Source organism: Poecilia reticulata, chromosome 11 (assembly GCF_904066995.2).
Source record: "Poecilia reticulata chromosome 11, P_reticulata-male-v2, whole genome shotgun sequence".
NCBI lineage: Eukaryota > Metazoa > Chordata > Actinopteri > Cyprinodontiformes > Poeciliidae > Poecilia > Poecilia reticulata.
This window is the reverse complement of record NC_088840.1, coordinates 15,344,694-15,364,970: the sequence shown is the minus strand read 5'-3', so window position 1 is coordinate 15,364,970 and position 20,277 is coordinate 15,344,694. Positions and strand designations below refer to the sequence as shown.

Sequence of the window (20,277 nt, the reverse complement as noted above, 5' to 3'; positions counted from 1 at the left end):
TTCAAAGCCCTACATATTGAATAAGTTATTTTTTAATTGGATTGTGGCACTTTTGGTCCTAGTATCTAGATCACGGAGGGACGGCAGGAGCTTCCTGTCTATCCGGGATTAATCTTCACATAATCTCCGCTTTCCTCAGGGATGCGGCGTTTACCTCGCCGGCAGAAAAATAGTGCAGAGCCACCACTTGTTTTGCTGCCTATTAATTTGCCTGGACATAATACAAACTCAAATTAAAAAAGGCATATGTTGGTACTAAGCTTACTCACAAAATTGAAATAATGCAAGAGAAAAGAAAAGAAAAATAAATAAATAAATATATAAAAAACTTTACTGCGTATTTTTTGTGTTGAGGAAATTATATTTTCTTTTTGCATTTCCTTCAGGCATTCACAAGCCTCCTTACTAGCGTTTCTGTCATCAGTCATCGACAGACAGGCGTCCAAAAAGGTCCATAACACTAGCAGGCATGAAACTTGAAGTGAAACCTGCTGAGAAATTATAGTTTTATCTCATCCAGCTTCATTTAAATTATTTTTCTGCTTACCTGCCTGTTCTGTGTGTTTTTCGACCAAAGAACACCATGTTTATTTCTTCGCAAGACTCCCCGGCTGCCTTCAAAGATTTTACCCTCGTCATGGTGAGTTTGACGGAGTTAATCTTCTGCATCAGCCTCTTATAAATGCATTGTTAGTGTTTAAGCGGTGAAATTTAGCAAAAGGACAGCTTTCTCTCATGTTTTAACCTATAAAATAACTTGATACAAATATAACCAAGTATTTATTATAATTTTTTTTTAATTATTAGGACTACTAAGATGTTTTACCCCAAACTGCTCATATGATTTTCATCCGGATCAAATTGACTGAAGGAATGCCAAATTATATCCATTTTAGGCAATAAAACGTGTATATGTAATGCGTTGTTTATCTCTAACTTTTTATTTATTTCTAATGTTGTATAAAAAGGATTACGTGTTTAAATAAAAAATATGTAGAATGTGCCAATTTTTTAAAAATCTGATTCATCGTCAAAATAATCGACCGATTAATCGATAAATAAAATAATTGCTAGGAAGAAGAGCTGAACATTGTCTTGAACTACAAAGTTATGAGGTTTTTTTTTCATGTTGGAATCAAGTGTGAAAATTCATTCATAGTGATAACGTATTACAGATCACGCTCATTGTTCCATATTTCTCTATCCCTTGTTGCCTTGACAGCCTGCGGTCGCCGTCGGAAATGTGGGTCAGCTGGCCGTTGACCTCATTGTGTCCACCCTCAACATGAGCAGAGTGGGCTACTTCCACACAGACTGCCTGATCCCGATGGCCGGGAACAACCCGTACGCCAGCGGCAAAGAGGACGCAGAGGAGCTGCACACCCCTGCAGAAGGTGGCGCCACATCTCGGTTACAGTTCATTTTTATTCCATGAGTGCAAATTCAGAGGTCACTTGTCATCGTCTCAAAATATGTTTGTCTTAAGAGAGTGTCAAAAAGTGTTACTTTTAATCTTAATCTTGCTCTGGAGATGATCAGAGATGAGTTTGTCTGCAGTATAAGTAGTTTTCTGCATGGTACTGAAACTGACTTTTATCCAGTTTACACAGCAGCTGAGCTGAAACTGGCGGTTCTTCAGATCAGATCACCAATCATCCAGGTAAACACTCACCACTGTGTTTTATCTTTTATTTTCTTTCCTAAAAATTCTATCAAAATTCTATCAAAATAAACATTTCCAATCATTCATTTAAATAAATAAATATATATTTATATTTGTGCTGTTCTCTTCATCACGTGTCAGTCTAGCCTTTTGAACCCCTTTGGTAAGAAGCCATATGTTAACAGGATCGCAGTGTTCAAAGTATGTAAAAAAAAAAAAAAAAAAAAAAGTAGGGGCTTATAGTCTGGAAATTACGGTAATTCACTATTCTGACCAGCTCAAGTATTTTTGCCAAAATCCTGTTAATGGTAAAAAAAAAGACCCATTTTTTGAGGCTTTTACCCTAATATTAATGGGTCTTTATGTATATATTCTATGTTATGAACACTAACTTCAGATAATTACAACATCTAAATTGGCAAAAGTCTTACATTTATTTGCCTCGCATTCCTGTGATATGTCCAGCTGAACTTCTGACCATGTTTGTGTCGTCTCTGTAAACGCCATCATGTTCACGGCTCCAAATCTTAACTGCAGATGAGGTCTAAGAAGTTTCGTCAGCAGCTGAAGTCCTGGATCAAAGCCAGCGGTTTCTCCAGGACGGTGGTTCTGTCCAGCAGCCACGCCTACCAGAGGGACGACCAGCAGCTGCAGGGGTAAAAACATGCTCCCCAAACTCAATTGTTTCTTTTTTTTTCTTTTTGATTGGGTTGTGAATGCTCATGTCTCGATGATTGTTGGGGTTAAAGCACTTCTTTGAGGTACCTGATGACGCCGTCCCTCCTGGCTGCGAGCGCGGACGCTCTGAAGGAGCTGGGCTGGAGGGAGATGGAGAGGATCCCGGCGTTTCCTGGAGTAGACGCAGACGCAGAGCCGAGACTCTGCATCCCAGGAGGCGGCATCACCAAAGGCCTTTACACAGATGGGTACGGAGAGACGCGATCATTTTCACACTCTCAATCCTGTGTGTAATGAGCAAGATTCCAAGCATTTGTAGCTCTGATCTGGAAATACTTCTGGTACAGCGCAACTATTAAGAAACAACATTAATCATGCATGTGGAAGAAAGTGCTCAAAATCGATCTTATTGATCTACACGCCAAGGAAACAAACCCCTACACCGCACTTCACCTTGATAATCACCCTTGTTGTTAAACATGGTGGTGGCAGCATCATGCTGGTGGCAGAAACAGCAAAACCTGTCAGGGCTCATAGCCTGATGGAGTTAAATACAGGGCAATGCTGAACGAAAACCTGCCAGAGCAACAGTGGTTTAGAACAAAGAACACCGATTGTTCAGAATGGCCTAGTAAAAGTCTAGTCCTGAGTCCAATTTAGAATCTGAGCTTAAAACTATAACTGAAGTTGATTTTATTTGAGGGGATCTCTCCAAAGGAGGGGCAGGAGAAATGCATGCCACACTTATCAGATTTGCTCTACTTTAAATCCATGCTCTACTTTCTGTTGATCGACCAAATTAAACATGACAAAATGTTAACAAAAAAAAAAGTAAAAGTAAATAAAGTCATGGGGGAGTGAATACTTTAGCAAGGCACTGCTGCCTCTCATTTCAGTAAATGTAAAACCTTGCAGTCCTTTCACACGTTACTTTCTGCGTTGGTGTCAAAATGACGTGCTGCCGCTGTGGATGTGCTCAGCTGTGCCGAGGATCTCCCGCTGGCGGTGCTGCTGCTCTTCTGCTCAGAGGGCGACAACATTCCTGATGCATTCGCCCTCGTCAACCACCTCAATGACTGGCTCCATCTGCTGGACGGACAGGTCAGCCTAGAACTAGACTTTCTTCCAAGTCTGCAGGCATCGAACCAGAAACAAAGTTTTTGTTTTATTCATTTCTTATAGAGCGAAGAACCAAGCAGCAAGTGGAAGATCCCAACTTCCTGGAGTTTGCTGTTTGGCAGCGGCATCCCTCCTGCACTTTTCTAATTGAGGATATGATGGTTGTAAAAATGAGCTTGAATCTTTAAATTTGCATAATTGATCTCTTGATATTCCCTGCGCCGTCATTTCGACTCGAGCGCTCCTTCGTCCCTTCCATGTGTTTTATCCAATAAAGTCTTATTGGATACCTGCGTGTTTATTTAAAGTGGTAACGACCTGATTTCACTCCCTTTAAATCCACCCCGCTAACTGAAAGTGCTTGGCTCGGTGCCAGCGTGTGTTCCTGGCAGTCCAACCTCCGAGTAATTTGATCCGCTGTCGTAACAGAACAACTCTTATTCAACGGCCGGGCCGGCTGCCAAGTCCGCGGTTTTTGTCCGTCTGTTTGCATCATTGTATTGGACGTTGTGTGAGCGGGCCTGGTTATGGGAAAGGAATGTTTTAAAAAGAGAAAACCGTTTTGTTTTTTCTCTCACTCATACGTTTTGCTTTAAAATAAAAACGAGAAATGCAGATGTGTAGGTAAACAAAATACCAGTTTTATTTTGAGCTTACACTCTAAATAAACTTAAGACAATTTAATTTCAACAGGAGAACAAGTCATGAGTTTTCTGCAGCATTAAGATCTGTAACATAAGCTCTTTATTTTTCTCTTTACAAGCAAAAATATCTTTAATACACATCTTAAAAAAAAAAAAAAAAAACGGCGTACTATGTACATCATTGAAATATCATGCCACTATTACTTGGGGGTGGAGGCAGTACTTGTCTTATACCAAACCCCACGTCACCTTTAAAAACTTCAAGTAGATTTTTTATAAAAAATAGAACCTCTTGTTTTCGCCTCTGAAAAATGTTTTTTTTCCTTCTAAAAATACACATATGAACAGCATTACAAATTGGCAATGCGTACCCCCTACGTTCAGTCTTATAAGAAGTCAGAATGCGAGGAAAACAAAAGCAAAACGCTGAAACGGCGGCGGAGGTGAGGCCTGAGGAGGGGGTTTAAAGCTCCTGTGTGAATGTCAAAGTGTCTGCTGTAAACAGTTCAGAGAGGATTGGGGTAAAAAAAACGCAGAAGCTAAAGACATGAAGAGTTCTGAGGTGAGTGTTGCTGAAAACATGGGACTTGGCCGGACTACAACCACGACGAATGTAAAAAAGCAACAACAAAAAAAGAGCACAGAGGTTTGGATGGAGGGGTGGAGAGCTGGAGTTCCCTGCCGAGGCTGGCTTCACTGCCGGAGCCGAAGTCAGGTGGAGCTGGTTAGCAGTCGCTGGTTTTCACCCTGAAACACAAAGTGGAAAAGAAACTCAGACCGCTGAGACGTTTCGGATGCTCGCCTCGAGTCACTTCAATCGTGTGAGACGTGCAGAGAGTCGTATTAGATGAATTAAAAGCAGAACTTCACACTTCAAAACAGAAGCAAACCCACTCAGCACTGCAGGTTATCTGAGCATTTTCATCTTCGCGGTCTGACGAGCGCAAAGCAGCGCAAAATTGTGGAGGAAATGGACTCCTGGTTTAGTATTTTCAGTGAAGTGTGAGACGTTCGTGGGTCAGGATGTTGTTGGTGACCTGCTGTGAACTTCTGTTTTCCTGCTGGTTTTTCTTCTTCACAGAAAATTACACAACTGGATAATTTACTAATTAAGTGGCTTCTCTAAGGAAAACTGTGTCGCAATTTATTTAGAGGCGTCAACGTACGGACTTAGTTTTATCAATATACTTTCTTTTTTTTTTTAGGGGCACAGCAATAATAACCCCAAACATACCCATTTGTAATATTCTTCAGGACGCCAATGAAAGTGTGATTTGTGCCACTAAGCAGCAAACAATTGCACTTTATATTTTCAAATTCAAACGGAGAAGAAAAATAGTAAAAAAAAAAAAATTTTTATTGTAAGAAATGTATCAAAATAAATGATAAATGCCCACATTTAGCAATGGGGCTAAAACAAATGCATGTCACACTTAAATTTATATTTCTAAATCTTGAAATATTTTTTATTCCACATTATTAAATAGTAAATAAGATGCAATAAGCTTTCATATATTCATTATTTAATTTATTGGGGACAAAACTGACAACTGTGTGGACTTTAGGTCCATACAGACAAGAAATTAAACGAGATTGAGACATGGTGCGTTCACTGACCAGAGCTGAGGGTTGAACTAGGTGCTGTGAATATGAAGTGTATTTAGGGAAGAAAAAAAAAATCTGACTTGTGAATAATTACAAATACTAAATAATGACCTGATCCTCATCCTAGTGTGGATGTATTGCCTTTGGCAGCAATGGTGTCGACTTTCCAAGGCCCCCCAACGAGTTTAAAAACAAAAAAAAGGTGATGGCAGCTTAAACAGTGATCACCTTTCAGGTTGTTATGCATATATTCAGAGACAGATGGGCGACATTTTCCTGAGAAAAACCGATTCTCTCCTGTCCCTGTCCAGGCTTAGTTAGCTTGTGCATGTGGAGCGAAACCTTGCAGGGCAGCAAACGTTGCAGGAATAAGAAAATCAGGAAATGTATAACAGATAATTAATTTGTTTGTGGAAAACTAACCAATAATAATCTTTGAATCTTTTGAACTGTTTTAACTTAACAGGTTTTGTTGAATTTCTTTGAATATAGTGTGCAGAAACCCTTTGGTGGGTGAAAAGATCTTTGTTCAAACTATGTGCTGCAGAGAATAAAGGCACAATGAAAAGGTGTAATAATTCTTAAAGATTTTAGAAAATTGAAGTTGATGAATCCTTGGCGCACAAAAGAACGTAATCCCAGCAGCTGCTTGGCTTGATGACCATCACTGCCCTCAAATCTACCAACATTTTTACATTCAATCTGTTATTTGCATAACTTTTCCATTTATTGTAGATTTTTCTATAAACACAAATGTACATATTGTACTTTCTTCAATCAGTTGTCCTATATAGTTTCACATTTTATTTGAAATGTGAAAAATAATCGCACATTTTTATTCTGATGCTGTAAATTTTCCTTCATTGTAATCTCCATATTCTTACTTTCTGTTTGGATACTTCTACATTTGTGTGAACCTGCATGTTTTGAGTTGCCCATCACTTTGCTGCTACAAAATCTGGATTTCCCAGTTGAGGGAACATAAAGCTCATTTATACCATATTCTAATCTGGATTATTTGGAGTCTTGGATGATCCTGGACTTGTTGTGCCTGTGAACTGATCCCGGATAAGCAGAAGACGAAAACAAAAGATTCCCATGGTTGCCATCTGAAGCCATAAGAAGACAACCAGAGGGGTTTTGTTCAGCAACAAATGTTAGTCATTTTTCTTCTCTGAACCTTTCCAATTTTAATCAAATTGTACCCAACTGATAAATGAGTCGTCTCATACTTTCTACAACCTGCTCAGAGTCAACTGTAAGGAAAATGTGACTCCAATAAAGAATACTTACTAGTAGCAGGTCATTTATGAGTTATTTTGTAGAAGTGAACTGGTCCAAATTTGGAAAAGAACCCATGAGAATAAAAGTACCGTATTTTCCGCACTATAAGGCGCACCTAAAAACCTTCAATTTCCTCAAAAGCCGACAGTGTGCCTTATAATCCGGTGCGCCTTAAACACTCCTGATCAAAATCTTAAGACCATTTAAAAAATGCAAGAATTTGCGTTTTGCACTATTGGATCTTAAGAAGGTTCTAAGTAGAGCTTCACAATGTTAAAAGAAATCAGCGTAAGAGACAACAACTTTTGAGCGGGGAATTCATTGAAAATTGCATTTACACTCAAACATGATTTTTTTCAGCTGATCAAAAGTTTAAGACCATAGCTCAAAAAACCCCGAAAAGCCCCCAAAACGGAAATCAAAGTATCAAAAAAAAAGGACTAAGTAATGAGTAGCTCCACCATTCTTGTTGATGACTTCAAACAATCGTTTAGGCTTGGTCTGTGTTACCCAGAAAGCAGTTGGGCACAATATCACAACACCAACACCGTGAGTGAAACAATGACTGGGGCAGCCTACTATATAAAGTACTCGGGGGCCATTTCTTTATTATTACACATCCACATTTGTAGGTATAGGTTCAATACGCGACGGGTGGCAACCCTAACTGTAGCGTCTATTCTATGCGCCTTATAATGAAAAAAGTTTTAAAATAGGCCATTCATTGATGGTGCGCCTTATAGTGCGGAAAATACGGTAGTAATGAAATATACATCTTTAATAAAACTCAAATTTAAGCATTTTTATATCTTTATAATTTATGAAAGCACACTACTACAACAACAACTAAACTCATTTGCTGGTTACTGACATGAATACAAAAAGGAAATGGAAAGTGATGTGTCAATGCAAACGTATAAATAGGCACTTTGTTTTGACTCAGAACAAAGTATACAAAGAATCTTTAAGTTTTTCCTACTAATCTGAAAATAAAAAAATAAAAATTACACATTCAGAAAAGCATCTGACAGTTTAAGCGAAACATGCTGAGACTCAAGAATCTATAACTGAATGTTAGAAGCAGCAGCAAAAAAAGTGATTTCAGAAATTACCCTTTTTTCTTTTTTTACAGAACTACATTTTGGATTCTGTCAGCCATAGCAGTGAAATTTGTACTTTCACATGAATTACCATAAATTAATTCTGCTTGAAAAACAAATAAAAAAAAAAAAGCTATGCCAAAATGTTCTTCTGTTCAACACATATTTGCATCTCGCTTTGGTTTAGTTCAGCCTGACATTTCAGTTTCACAGAGCATTAACCACAAGTGAACACAAATATACACACACCATGCTGAAGAGCAGCCACAACTCCAAACCACACAGCCACATCCACAGACACACACACACACACACACACACACACACACCTCCAGGTACAAAAGTGGCTGATCGTTTTCACAAGCTGTGGATAAAGTTCCTCCTCTAAATGTTCTCCTCGTGGTTGTTTCTGTCTCAAAGGGGAGTAAAGACAGGCTGCCCCCCACCGGACAGGAAATGTCTTGTCATGTGCAGCAAATACACCCCAAACTGTCCAGGAAAACCACAACAGGAGAGTGAGACCTGATCAGAAACGATTGCACTTTCACGCTGCTCTTACTGGAACACCGCTGACATATCACACAACAAAGGGAGGCTTCTCAGAAGTGACTTCGACGCTGTGCTGTCATCAGAGTAAAGTGCTCCATCAGGTCTAACTGTAAGTCTTTCTAGGACAACAACACTGAGACGCCAGTAAACTGAAGAAATCTCATCAGGACTCTTCTTAAAAAAAAAAAAATTTAAAAATACAAAAATAAAATCTACACAATAACAAATTTTGCAGAAATGCAGATTTTATGCATCAGCCTTCTTTCAAAAGATCGAAAGAAGGCTGGATCTCACTGTCTTATTATCCACATATATTCATTTGAAATGGCACAAGGTTCTGAATAAAAATGCAAGAGAAACACAAAGTGGTTTGAACCTCAAGATTTAATCACCTTTTCCTCTTCCTGTCCGAGTCGGTTGACCTGGACTTGCCTTGGGGTGTTTTGGTGCTGACAGATTTGGAGATGTTATCTTCTCTGCGTCGTTTACTGCGTAAATGTAAAAAAAGATGAAAATTGGTTTAGTGACATGGATCTTTTTTTTGTTTTGTTTGATTTTATTACCTGAAAAAGTCATGTGTGAATACCCTGGACATTTGCAAGTATGTTTTATGTAATTGATACCGTTTTTGCTCATTTATACTTCCAGAATTTTCTTTTGAATTATCCATGATTAGGTAAAGTAAAAAAAATTGATAAATCTGTTGAATAAGAATGTGAAATGTCTCTTTATTCAATAGAGAGGTTACAGTTGTATCTTGAAGGATTGATCGGTGTGTCTTTTGTCTAAAAAAAAAAAAAGCAGTAGCAAAAAACACCAAAATCCAATAATCCATTTTTGTTATTGGACCTCAATCACAGCATTGTGCAGTGGTTGATTAGCACTTCTTGACGACTCATTCTCTAGACAAAGCCTTTGACGAGAAGCCTAATGAATTTCTCCAAATTTGGTTGTGATAAATGTTTTTGCGTTTACACAAAATTCTGCAAACTTAGTGTTTAGTTGCACCAGATTTTTCCCCCCCCATTCTGAATCTAAAGTGAGGAACGTCCCTCAGGGCTTCCAGGGAACAAAACCCGTTACACCTAATCCAGGTGAAAAACGAGACCGTGGGAGCTGAGTGAAAGTCCAAATCTCGATTCAGGACCGTGAAGGAGGCAATCTTTTCTTTCTTTTTCCCCCCTGTTCTATGGTAGCATCTTAGTGTTTTTAATAAATAGATATTAGAGATTTGACATTAGCTCAACTCTTGTCCAATGGGAAGATAAAGTTCAACTTTTGGTCTACTTTTCCATAAATTATGAGACTTTTTCATAAATTATGAGACATTTATTTCCATTGAGATATTTGAACATAGTTTATTAGTGCTAAATGAAACTGCATATGTATGATACTGACTGTGTTGTGCTGCCATCCAGCTCCTGTTCCTTGCAGGAAGATTGTGTAGGAACTCTGCTGTCCTGCCTGTAGTCCTCCGCCTCCTCCTGCTGGCCTCCTCTCTGGGTCCCATTGTGTCGCTCCGGTGGACACCGGGCCTGAGGCTCGGAGGGGGGCGGAGACTCCGAGGACGGCTCCTGAGCTTCCTCAGACAACACACGCCATTGGTTCTACCGGCGAAGAAATACAGAAGAGAGGAAGTCAATAAATGTCAAAGAGTTGGCCTGGATGAATCCAGGTGATAAAATTAGACACTTATTGTTGATAATTTGTGTGTTGCCTAGAAGAAGGCTAGTCCCTATTTGCTTAACTAAATTCAGGAAGCAACCTTTTCCTTTTTTTTTTTTGCCCCAGGCAGTGCATTTATACTTCCAACTAAAAATTCACTGATAAGAAAGTATCTGCTTACTGAACTGCAAATCAGAACAATATATCTCAAATATTACATATAATTAAAATGGATAATCAAAACAAACACCTGAAAATGAAACGAAACACAAGTTGGGGTGTATGAGTATTAGTCGTACTTGCACAGAAGAGTCGCCCATGATGAACTTTGCTCCTTCGAGGACAGCCATGTAGGAGAAGCGCAGCTGTTCGGGAGTCTGGATCAGACCCATGCGGTACTTCCTCATCTTCAGCAGGATGTTTTTGATGTCCACTGACAACGGGTCTTTCCGTTTGTCCATCTAGAAGAAAAAGCAACACAGCTCGGCTCAGCTGTTAAGGATTAACTTTCTCTGGTGACTTCCTGACCTTCTGTGTTCTGCATTGTTCAAACAGGAACTCTCATGTGAATGTGGATTTCTCGCTTGGCGATGGCAACTAAAATAGTGCGAGCACCTCGCAACAAAGGAAGTTTACAGTTCCCTGTGGAGGAAAACTGACGCTGGCAGCCTAACTATTAAAATCAAACATGTTTACTTTTCTTACAACAAGAGATTTGATAAAGAACCACTCAGAAAGAAAAACCTCATGAAGACCGAGGAGCAGAGCAGACAGGTGAGAGGTAAAGTTGCAGAGACGTTAAAATCAGGTTCAGGTTAGAAAACAATGTCGCAAACTTTTAGAGACCTCATGGAGCGAGATTCAATCCGTCATCTGAAAATGGAAAGAGAAAACTAAAACTGCAAACCAACCAAGTTGGGGCCGTCCACCTGAATTAACAGGCTGGGCAAAGAGCATTAATGAGAAAAGTAATCAAGAGGTACCTGGAGGCATTTTATAAAATATCATGAATGACAAATTCAATCTGTAGCTGTGCAAAGCTAAGGTAGGTAGCAATATTTGAAGCAAAAGCCAGGCTTACAAGTATCTAGTGTGCAAATGTGAAGAACAATTTGAAGAATGCGCTGAGCAATTTTTTATTTTTCTTCTAATGTTTCTGTGTTACTCTATCACATAAAACCTCAATTAAATAAGCTCAAGTAATGTAGCTAAATGGGAAAAAGGTCAAAAGATATGAATGGTTCATCAAAGCACACGGTCACATTTTATTTGACTAGATATGAAGAAGATTAGATGTTTTAAGGCAGCTGCAATACAAGTTCATATTGCAGGTTGAATAAGAGTAGTGTAACTGAGTTTCCAGCAGTCCATTCCCATATTTCATTGCATGATTTTTTTTCAAGTGTGTGACCAAGTGTTCAGCAGAGGCAGCTGCAATTTCGGATTGGATACACAGATTACAAAACAATCTCTTTGTCCCGTTTTGAAAGAATCGTGAAAGATGTACTCAAATATTGACACCTAAAGGAAAAACTCCAAACATTGATGTTGCTTTATTATAGAAACTTTCATGTAAAATATGACTAAGTTTAGCAGAAAGTTTTAAGCAAGCTGGGCGTCTGCTGTGGGTTAAAACTTACCACATTAAGGTAAATGCATGGATTTCCATCTGAATATATATTAGAAAAGCAAAAATGTTATTTTCCTGGCAGTTTGCAAGCATTTAAGACAAAGTGTGCAGACACAGCAACACATTATAGGAAGGACTGCTGCTGGTTGATGTGGGAGGGCAAATAAAAAAAAAAACATTTATTCCCTCAGAGGACGTACAGACTAAAGGGGAAATAAAAAGCAAATGCACTTACAAGAACAAGGCATGTGTCTACTAATGAGAATGTCCCCGAGCGTCCAATTCCAGCACTGCAGTGCACCACTGCCGGTCCATGGTCCATCCCTAACGCTCCAGATTCCCGCACTTTAAAGAGGAAGTTCAGGAAGGATGCCGGGGATTCAGGGACACCGAAATCAGGCCACGTGGTGTAGTGAAAGTGATGGATCTCTCTCTTCTCGCCCGTCTGCGAAAGGAAGACGAACGTAGCTAAAGTTAGGAGCAGGGAAATTACAACCCGCTGTTTGTTTCCACTGATTCTGAGGTGTTGATTTCTGTCAGCATGTGTGAGGCTATATGAGGTTCAGTGAAGTGTTAAATAGCTGGAAAAAAAAGTGCAACGAGTTTCAGTTTCTGTTCATTAACAAAATTGACATCTGGTGGACAAAGAGGGTGAATGAGAGTTAAAAGAAAGCGTTATGTGCTTTTAATCTGTCACCAGTTGGGACGTATAAAGTTATCCTTTCCTATTTGTTTTTTCTATTTTTAAGATATGTGAAGTTAAATAAGGGAGAAAACATGTCGGTGCACATGTCAATGCAGATTTATGTGTTGAAATAGTCTAGTCAAAGTCCACACCTAAATCCAACTGAGCATCTGAGGAAATGCTTAAACATCGCTGCTTCCAACCAATCTGTCCAAGTTTGATTTATTCTGAAAAGAAAAATGGTGGAAAATTTCCATATCGAGATGTAAAACGTTAGTAGAGCCAAACCCCAAAAGACGTGCAGCTGGAACTGCAGAAAAACCCGGTTTCACAAAATATTGCATCGCTTTCAAGATTTTTATGCTTAAAAATGTGAAAACCATGCTGCATTTACATCCTATCTCGCAACACTTTGCGTTGCTCAGTAAAATCTTAATTAAATACTTTGAAGCTTGTATTAGCTTCAATGTGACGCCATGTTAAAAAAAATTCAAGGAGTACCAATAGTTGAGGCTATGGTAGAAGTTCACCTTCACATAAAATCCCTACTAAATACACTGAAGTTAGTTGTAACGGAACAAATTGGAAAATGTCAGATTGAATATTAAATGCTCCAAAGTTATAAAGCATGTTGTGTTTAAACCACTTAGATATTAAAGTTAAAATAATGAAACCGCAATGCTGCAAGATCTGCAAGACAATCACAACAATGCATCACTTCTGAAAATATTTAGAAGACACAGTGTGTCTTTATATTATCTGGATTAGTTCAAATTAAAGATATGTGCTAAATAAAGCAGCAGCCTACATTAATATTCTGCAGCTGCAGTACTCTGGTGGTGTAGTAAGATTTGGTGTCTTCTGACAACAGTGTGACCAAAAAGCGCGTGTCCCTGAAGGCCATCTCTCTCTCCTCTGCCGTCGGCCAGTACTGGGCACACTTTTCCTGTTGCAGAAAGAAAAGATAAAAATAATAGAGGCGTAGGTTGGACATTGTCCAAATAATACAAACATCTGACTAAGCAGGAGGATAATTTGACCCGTAGAATAATAGGATAAACTATGTCAAGCAACGCTAAGACAACAGACATTACATCTACCCAAATGCAATAAAATTACTAGCTATAAACATAGTGGTCTGAACAAGAGCAATCATTTGACCATTTTCTCAGGAAACGAAAACAGAGGTCATGTCTTTAATCAGACACGTAACAACATGAAGCTTGATTACACTGATTACATTATTCAAAAAAAAAAACAAAAAAAAAACGAGGTTGTTGATGAAAAACCACAGAAAACAGGCAGAAGAGCTTTTTTGCATTCATATTATTTGTGCACTAGGTGCTCTTTATCTTCCATTTCCAAGAAACGGTGAATCTCATGACAAAGCGAGATCCCATCCAGCTGCTTTACTCAGAAAGCGAGGTCACAGCTGTGCAGCCTGTGAGAGGTTTATTTGAGTATTTAATCTGCACAACGCGGGATCATGGAGTTACAGGGCTAAGAGGTTGGCTTTCATCACAAACACACTACGTCTTTCTGTCGTCGTTTAAACAATAATCTGCTGATAAAGTGTATTCATAAAAACAAGATTCCTGCGCTTTTATTATTAAAAAAATCCATTCTTCCCTACACTAAATTCTGGGCCACTTTAAAGTAGACCTATAAGTGATGGATGGATGACTGTCAAGTAGCAGAAAAGCACTTTAAAGGATGCTGTGGGTCAGTAACTCACTGTGTAAAACTAATCATTCACTGGTAATGGTGCAACCACTCGTGCTGTGGTCTGTTTAGCATTTCAGCACATATCCGAGTATGGGTGCTCAATACTTTTTTTTTCCCCCCCCCTCATCCAGTACTCACTGATCCTTTTTCTATGACCCTGTTGAGCATGATGACCGCCTTCGTCTTCTGCTCCCAGATCATGAGCCAAAAATGGCCGCAAGTGTTCTTGAGGGGGCCCTGTGGACAAAACAAACAGCACAGTTGCATGCAAAGTTTCTCCAATAAACAACGCCATTAACTACTCTAGTTGGCTGCTTAACATGTAGCAGCAGTGTTTTAACTTTAAGAGCCTTTTCGGGGGGCCACATCTGTTTCCACTGCATTTACAAGGATAAAAATAGGTTACCTTTGTAGAAGTTTAACCAAAATGCAGCCACTTTTTGAATTACCCCAATTCTTCAGTTGGCTCAGGCTGGATAAGCATTATAATTTAGTCATCCCGATTTAAACTCAGACATATAAGTATTATGCTTTTGGTAAATTTAACTGGAATAGACTTTTCCTCATTTTTTAAAATGACCGAATTTACCGTAGTAAACCCTCCAGTCAAGGTAACATTTTAGGATTTCAAACTGCGTGGGGAATGTTTTACAGCCCCCCTGCATGTAATTTGCATAAACAGCACTCCAGTCAAATTTCACACAACTTAATGAAGATTAAGGGTTCCAGGCAATTAGGCTTTGCTGGAAAAAGGTTCAGAGTAGCACAATTGAAGCATGCCTTCTGCTTACTATGCAAAAACATGGTTACCTAAAAGACTATAATAGCTGAATGTTGTGGAGTGGTTGAGCCTAATTGAGATTAATGTTTTAAAATGAATATTTTCACCTTTATAAAAATACATAGTTATCTTTCAAAATATTTTCCCCTGGAAAAAGTATTAAAGCAGGCATCTTTTTTCCACAGCAGCAGAGAAAAAAGATAAGGATGCAAAAAAACACCTAGAAAATAACTATTGTGCCTTTTTCTATTCATACATTGAACTGCCTTTTACAGCAAATACACGGTGCTTAATTTCTGTGCGTTTCTCATCTCAGGTCTAACACACTTTCCCCAAACCACAGATGACTCATCTCAGAAGAATGCACAAATGTTGAAAACAGCAAAGAGAAAAAAACCAGAAAAGCCTCCAAACTGTGTCGACCTTCCCGACATGTTACATGAAGCCCCGAATAGATTTCACATTGATGCGGTACCTGAGTGTCTACTCGTTAATTAAAGATGACTTAGAAAGGAAGAAATCCACAATAGCTGGCAGAAACATGAGGTCTTTCAAAGCTGAAGCTAAAAAAGGAGCTTTGTCTCCTTTTACTACAGTCATCAAGTTACAACTGCAGAGTAATTTTAAATGAATAAGTGAGATGCAACACTCAGTCTTTTCATGGCATATTATGATTCCTGCTCTTCTTTACAGGTTATAGCCTGGAACACAACATAACGAAGATTTACAAGATCACTTTTCTTGATGCATCGAAAATAGTTTATGTGCTTAACAACTTGTGGTAGATTTTAGTTTTAATGCATTTAGGAAAAATGACGATAAATAAATGAAAACAATTTTCTAGGTGTTTGACTTGCCTATCACCAATCAGAGCCAAGCAATGGAAAACCTGCATGTCTGTGGCTGACTGCTTTGTTTACTAATGCAATAAATCAGTGAATCTAAAAACATCAGGGAGAATATAATTATTTTTGATAAAATGCCAAGAATTGATACAATTATGCTTTTTAAATCTTTAACCTAAGTACTGATAGTAGTGATATAATGTATTTGAATTTGAAAAAAATGTTTTTATTCGTATTGCTAAAAAATTACAAATGAAAAGTTTGCCATTACATTAATTTCTTTTTGCATAATTACAGCAGTGGCAAAAAATCAACTATAGCAATGCATGCTTATGTAATTTCAGGAAATAGCCTAATCTTTGGGTTTTAACCTTAACCCAAAGAAAATCAAGGAAATACCAGAGCCCAGACATGCTAAAAGATTCTGTGGTAAAAGTCTTCTTATATTTTATTCTTTGAATAAAACTACTTAAAAAGTCAACAAATTATTAACAGCGAGGGTCGTTGTAAATGGGTCTATAAATAAAACAGACAAATTGGTTCTTTGAACACCACACTGACTTTTTTTTTTTTGCTTGATTGTTCCCACTGCTTTTACTTGCCTGTGTTAAAATGTAACTTCTCTGGGCGTCTTCCATCACCACCAGACTGGCGTTGATGTAGTCGTTTTCTGCATTCTCCAGCTTGACCCGACTGTGATCGACTGCAGGGAGGAAAAGAAGCGGAAGGGAAATATTTTACAACTGTTTGTAATTTGACAGGCTTTGTAACAGATTAGAACAGGAAACGCAAATGTTTACCCACATGGACTGACATCTCTGTATCTGTTTCGGTTGCGATTTTCTGGATACTTTGCCACTTTGTAAGAGCACTCGTGGGATTGATTCCTGATTTCCTAGAAAGCAGATCAAATATTTAAAACCGAGAAATGCAAATAATGGATCATAATTTACCTTGTCAATGGGAGTTATGTCCCACTATTATTATAAATAACTTTAGTTTTCAAGTTGTAACAGAGATAAAACAAAAAAGATGTGCATTTGCTTTTTTAAAAATGTCATAGCAGCATAGCAGGGGCACAAAGTCAAAGTTGAATCTTTTTTTTATTACCCCACCAACCATTCAGTCTCTTTATGTTCAGCACTTTAACTCCAAAAATTTAATTTCTAGCCTAAACAAAGTCTGCTGTCCCTCAAAGAATTGGAAATGGTTTGTAATCTTAATTTAGATTTCACAATAGAATGAAAATGAATGTAAGCCAACTGCCTTTTTTCCATGGAACAATTTTGTTTTGTGCTGCGTTTAAATGAGAAAAAACACTAATATTGCTGGAAAGATATTAATAAATCAATTAGTTATTTTACTTGGGAAAAGGGTAGAACATTTGCTGAATGGCCATGACAAGATCATAACATTAAACCTTAGTAACGTTTTTTAAATGAAATTGTGTGGATATATTATCTTAAGTGTTGCTACCTATTGCTATAGTAAGCCCTACACATTTCATTTTTAAGTCACTGATCTTTAATTGGGGGTTTTTTTTGTCATTGATGGGATGAGTCATGGTTAATTGTTCCAATTTTTCCCCTCCGAAGCTGCACTGCTACATTTTCCTATATATAGGTCACACATGGACTGGTTCAACAAAGTTCACACATTGTTTTGTAAACACAGTTAGATGACTTAACACAATCGGCTGGGCTTCCTTATGCAGACAAACTTTTCAACAACTGGTTTTCTCAACTTATTTTGTCTAGGCAGCTTGCAAATAATGTATTTTACCACTTGAATTGGTTTTCTGGAAAAAAAATAACTTGGTGATAAAAACCTAAAACCTCAGGAAGATTGGTGAGGACGTTGTTACTGATAGAAATGATTTGGTCACTCCGTTCATCAAGGGATTTGTCTTCCTACCCCAGACTCTTCTCATGTGTTGCTCCATGTTAGTTGATAGACCTGCCAACAGATCAGTGGTGTGCTGGTGTATCTTCAAGACAGAACATCTCCTACCCTAGCCTCGTACTAATGCTTTTACAGTATTGTACATGTATTCCACCACTCAGGGATAAATAAAGGATTATTGTACTATGCTATAATCAGGATTAAACTGCAATAACAATTACTTAGACCTTAACGTGACTACACATTTGGATTGTGTCGTGGTGAGTTTCAGTAAGATAAATCGAACTTGGACAAACTCAGATTCTAGATAACTGGATAAACATACTTTTTTGACCTGCAGACTGCCTTTGTTGTGAATTAAGGCAGTATAAGTAAACTAAACTGAAAGTTAGCCTTTTTTTTTAACCCTGAACAATCTGACAAATAAAATACAAATTTTAATCTTTTCGTTTTCAGGTTATATTTTTTAAGTACGGCGATTATTAACCATGATCAATGTAAATAATCTGCCAGTCAACGCTGACTGTAAACAAAACAGGAGATGGATTACAATAAAGCGGAGGACATAAGAACGATCGCGTAATAAAGATCCAACGATAGAGATACACACACGAAATCATAAGGTTGACCGTGTATATTAGAGGTTAAGGAGAAAACTTTATGCAGTTAATTACAAAGAGCTAAACCCCTTACGCTGAGTTTAGTCATCGTGTCAAAAGATTAAGTTGATATTACCGCGTCATGTGAGAGTTACTTTATCAGCTTTCAGCAAAATGAAGTCACAAATGAGACCAAACAAAAAATGAAAACATAGACTACAACGTCAGAGTCGGTGTATGCAGCCAAATAAAATGCGCGCTCTCCGTACAAACCGAATTAGCTCCGAGCTAGCTAACACATGCTAACACACTTACTGAGTAAAGCTTCTGCCACCGGCCTTTGGAGTCCATGTCTTCAAACTCCTGGTCCATTTTCACGGTGGCAGCGCCTGTCTGTTCCATCCAAAGCTGGTTTAATTTCAAATTTTAACTCTCTACCTCATAACGTTCTCCGAGTAAGACGAGTTTTTAACCGGAGACTTAAGTCTCTCTGCGTTAGCATCGGCTCCTGTGCCGACTGTTTGTCCGTTATGTGGTGCAGTTGTCATCCGGGAGTAGCCCCATGCGCATGCGCCACTAAAAGGGTCTATCTTGCTGTCAAACAGGTAGTTGGAATTACGTTTCATTTCCGGGATTCGACTCATTTGGCACCGTTCCCAACAACAGCCAGTTCTTTCTACTCTCCAGTTTTAATAGTTAATTTTATAGATTTTGTTTTATATCTGTCTCAGTGTAAGTGTACAAATAACTTCTCTTGTAGTAGGGTGTTGTGATGTTTAAAAAATATATATATATCTGAATATATGTTTTTTACCTTCAGTATGGCATTTATCTTATAGAGTTGAACTAAAACACAAACATTAAAAAAAGAGAAAAGTGCAATAATCATTGCAAAAGTTATTGAAGTAATTTTGAAAAGATCTATCTCATCTTAAGTTGGAAATGGTTGGTCATGCCCACTATCTAGTCCAGGTTTAGTCAATAGTCCTCTTCAAAATCCCATTCTAAAACGGAATTTTTTGTTTGTTTGTTTGTTTTATTGTCTCTAACAAAATCATTCTTATGGTGTTTTGGACGTTTGCGAAGAGTCATTTTTATGCTTAAATAAAATGTCTCTTTCTCTTCAGCTTTCTGTCACAGAGGCCTGAAGGTCTGCCTTAAAACCTTAAAACCGACAGTTTTAAGTTTGTGGTCAGCTATTAACATATTTTAATAATAACTCCCAACAGTTCTGATGAAACAGAAACCTAGATTAATAAGTTTCTGTTTCAGATACATAGCTTTGAAATCTGAAAGAAAAGACAAAATAAGGGAAATATGTCGTGTTAAACTTACAAAATACTTTTAAAAAAAATTTGTTTTGTTTTGTTGCCTTTAGTAGTACTAGATTTGAATAACACAGCCCACTTGTGGATTATATCGTTTCCACTGGAATTGGTATTTTTAAACTTTTTGAAACCTCTTAAAATTCCTCACCAGTCTCATGGGCTGCTACAATATTCTGTCTGAAGGCATCAGATTGCTTTTTTACTCACACTATGGTTTTTTTGTTCTGATTTCATGTGTCAGCACTGTAATCCTAATGTCTGAGGTTTAAAGAGGGAAAACCTTTTTTAAAAAAACACGACAAATGAGTAACTTAATGTTCTAATCGTAGGTATCAAAAGTTAATAGCCTATGTGCACTTTAATCAGTTTAAATTGAAATGAGGTTGTCCTAATTTATTCCTCAGCCATTTTTTTTAATTCAACAAGATTTTCCTTGGTTTCTTGATCTAAATATATACATCAAACACAAAACATA

The 20,277-nt window shown here is 38.0% G+C and overlaps 2 protein-coding genes across 3 annotated transcripts; one reads left to right on the top strand and one right to left on the bottom strand.

Annotated features, from left to right (window-relative positions):
- The first annotated feature begins 414 nt into the window (after nucleotides 1-414).
- On the top strand, nucleotides 415-3,749 carry psmg2 (proteasome (prosome, macropain) assembly chaperone 2). Its single transcript, XM_008422081.3, has 7 exons — nucleotides 415-640; nucleotides 1,223-1,394; nucleotides 1,602-1,660; nucleotides 2,201-2,319; nucleotides 2,413-2,589; nucleotides 3,322-3,442; nucleotides 3,524-3,749. The coding sequence occupies exons 1-7, from the start codon at nucleotides 584-586 to the stop codon at nucleotides 3,605-3,607; spliced, it is 789 nt and encodes a 262-aa protein (XP_008420303.1). The 5' UTR covers nucleotides 415-583; the 3' UTR covers nucleotides 3,608-3,749.
- A 330-nt stretch (nucleotides 3,750-4,079) lies between these two features.
- ptpn2b (protein tyrosine phosphatase non-receptor type 2b) lies at nucleotides 4,080-19,042 on the bottom strand. Of its 2 annotated transcripts, XR_014089740.1 has the most exons (11): nucleotides 18,790-19,042; nucleotides 16,778-16,868; nucleotides 16,576-16,676; nucleotides 14,486-14,584; nucleotides 13,431-13,568; nucleotides 12,173-12,382; nucleotides 10,607-10,768; nucleotides 10,041-10,249; nucleotides 9,035-9,130; nucleotides 8,423-8,582; nucleotides 4,080-4,851 (listed from the first exon to the last, which is right to left on the bottom strand). XR_014089740.1 is itself a non-coding variant. In XM_008422080.3 (10 exons), the coding sequence occupies exons 1-10, from the start codon at nucleotides 18,874-18,876 to the stop codon at nucleotides 4,830-4,832; spliced, it is 1,215 nt and encodes a 404-aa protein (XP_008420302.2). In that variant the 5' UTR covers nucleotides 18,877-19,042; the 3' UTR covers nucleotides 4,080-4,829. The 2 variants fall into 2 exon arrangements, 1 of the variants encoding a protein (XP_008420302.2); XM_008422080.3 differs by lacking the exon at nucleotides 8,423-8,582.
- Between the last annotated feature and the right edge of the window lie 1,235 nt (nucleotides 19,043-20,277).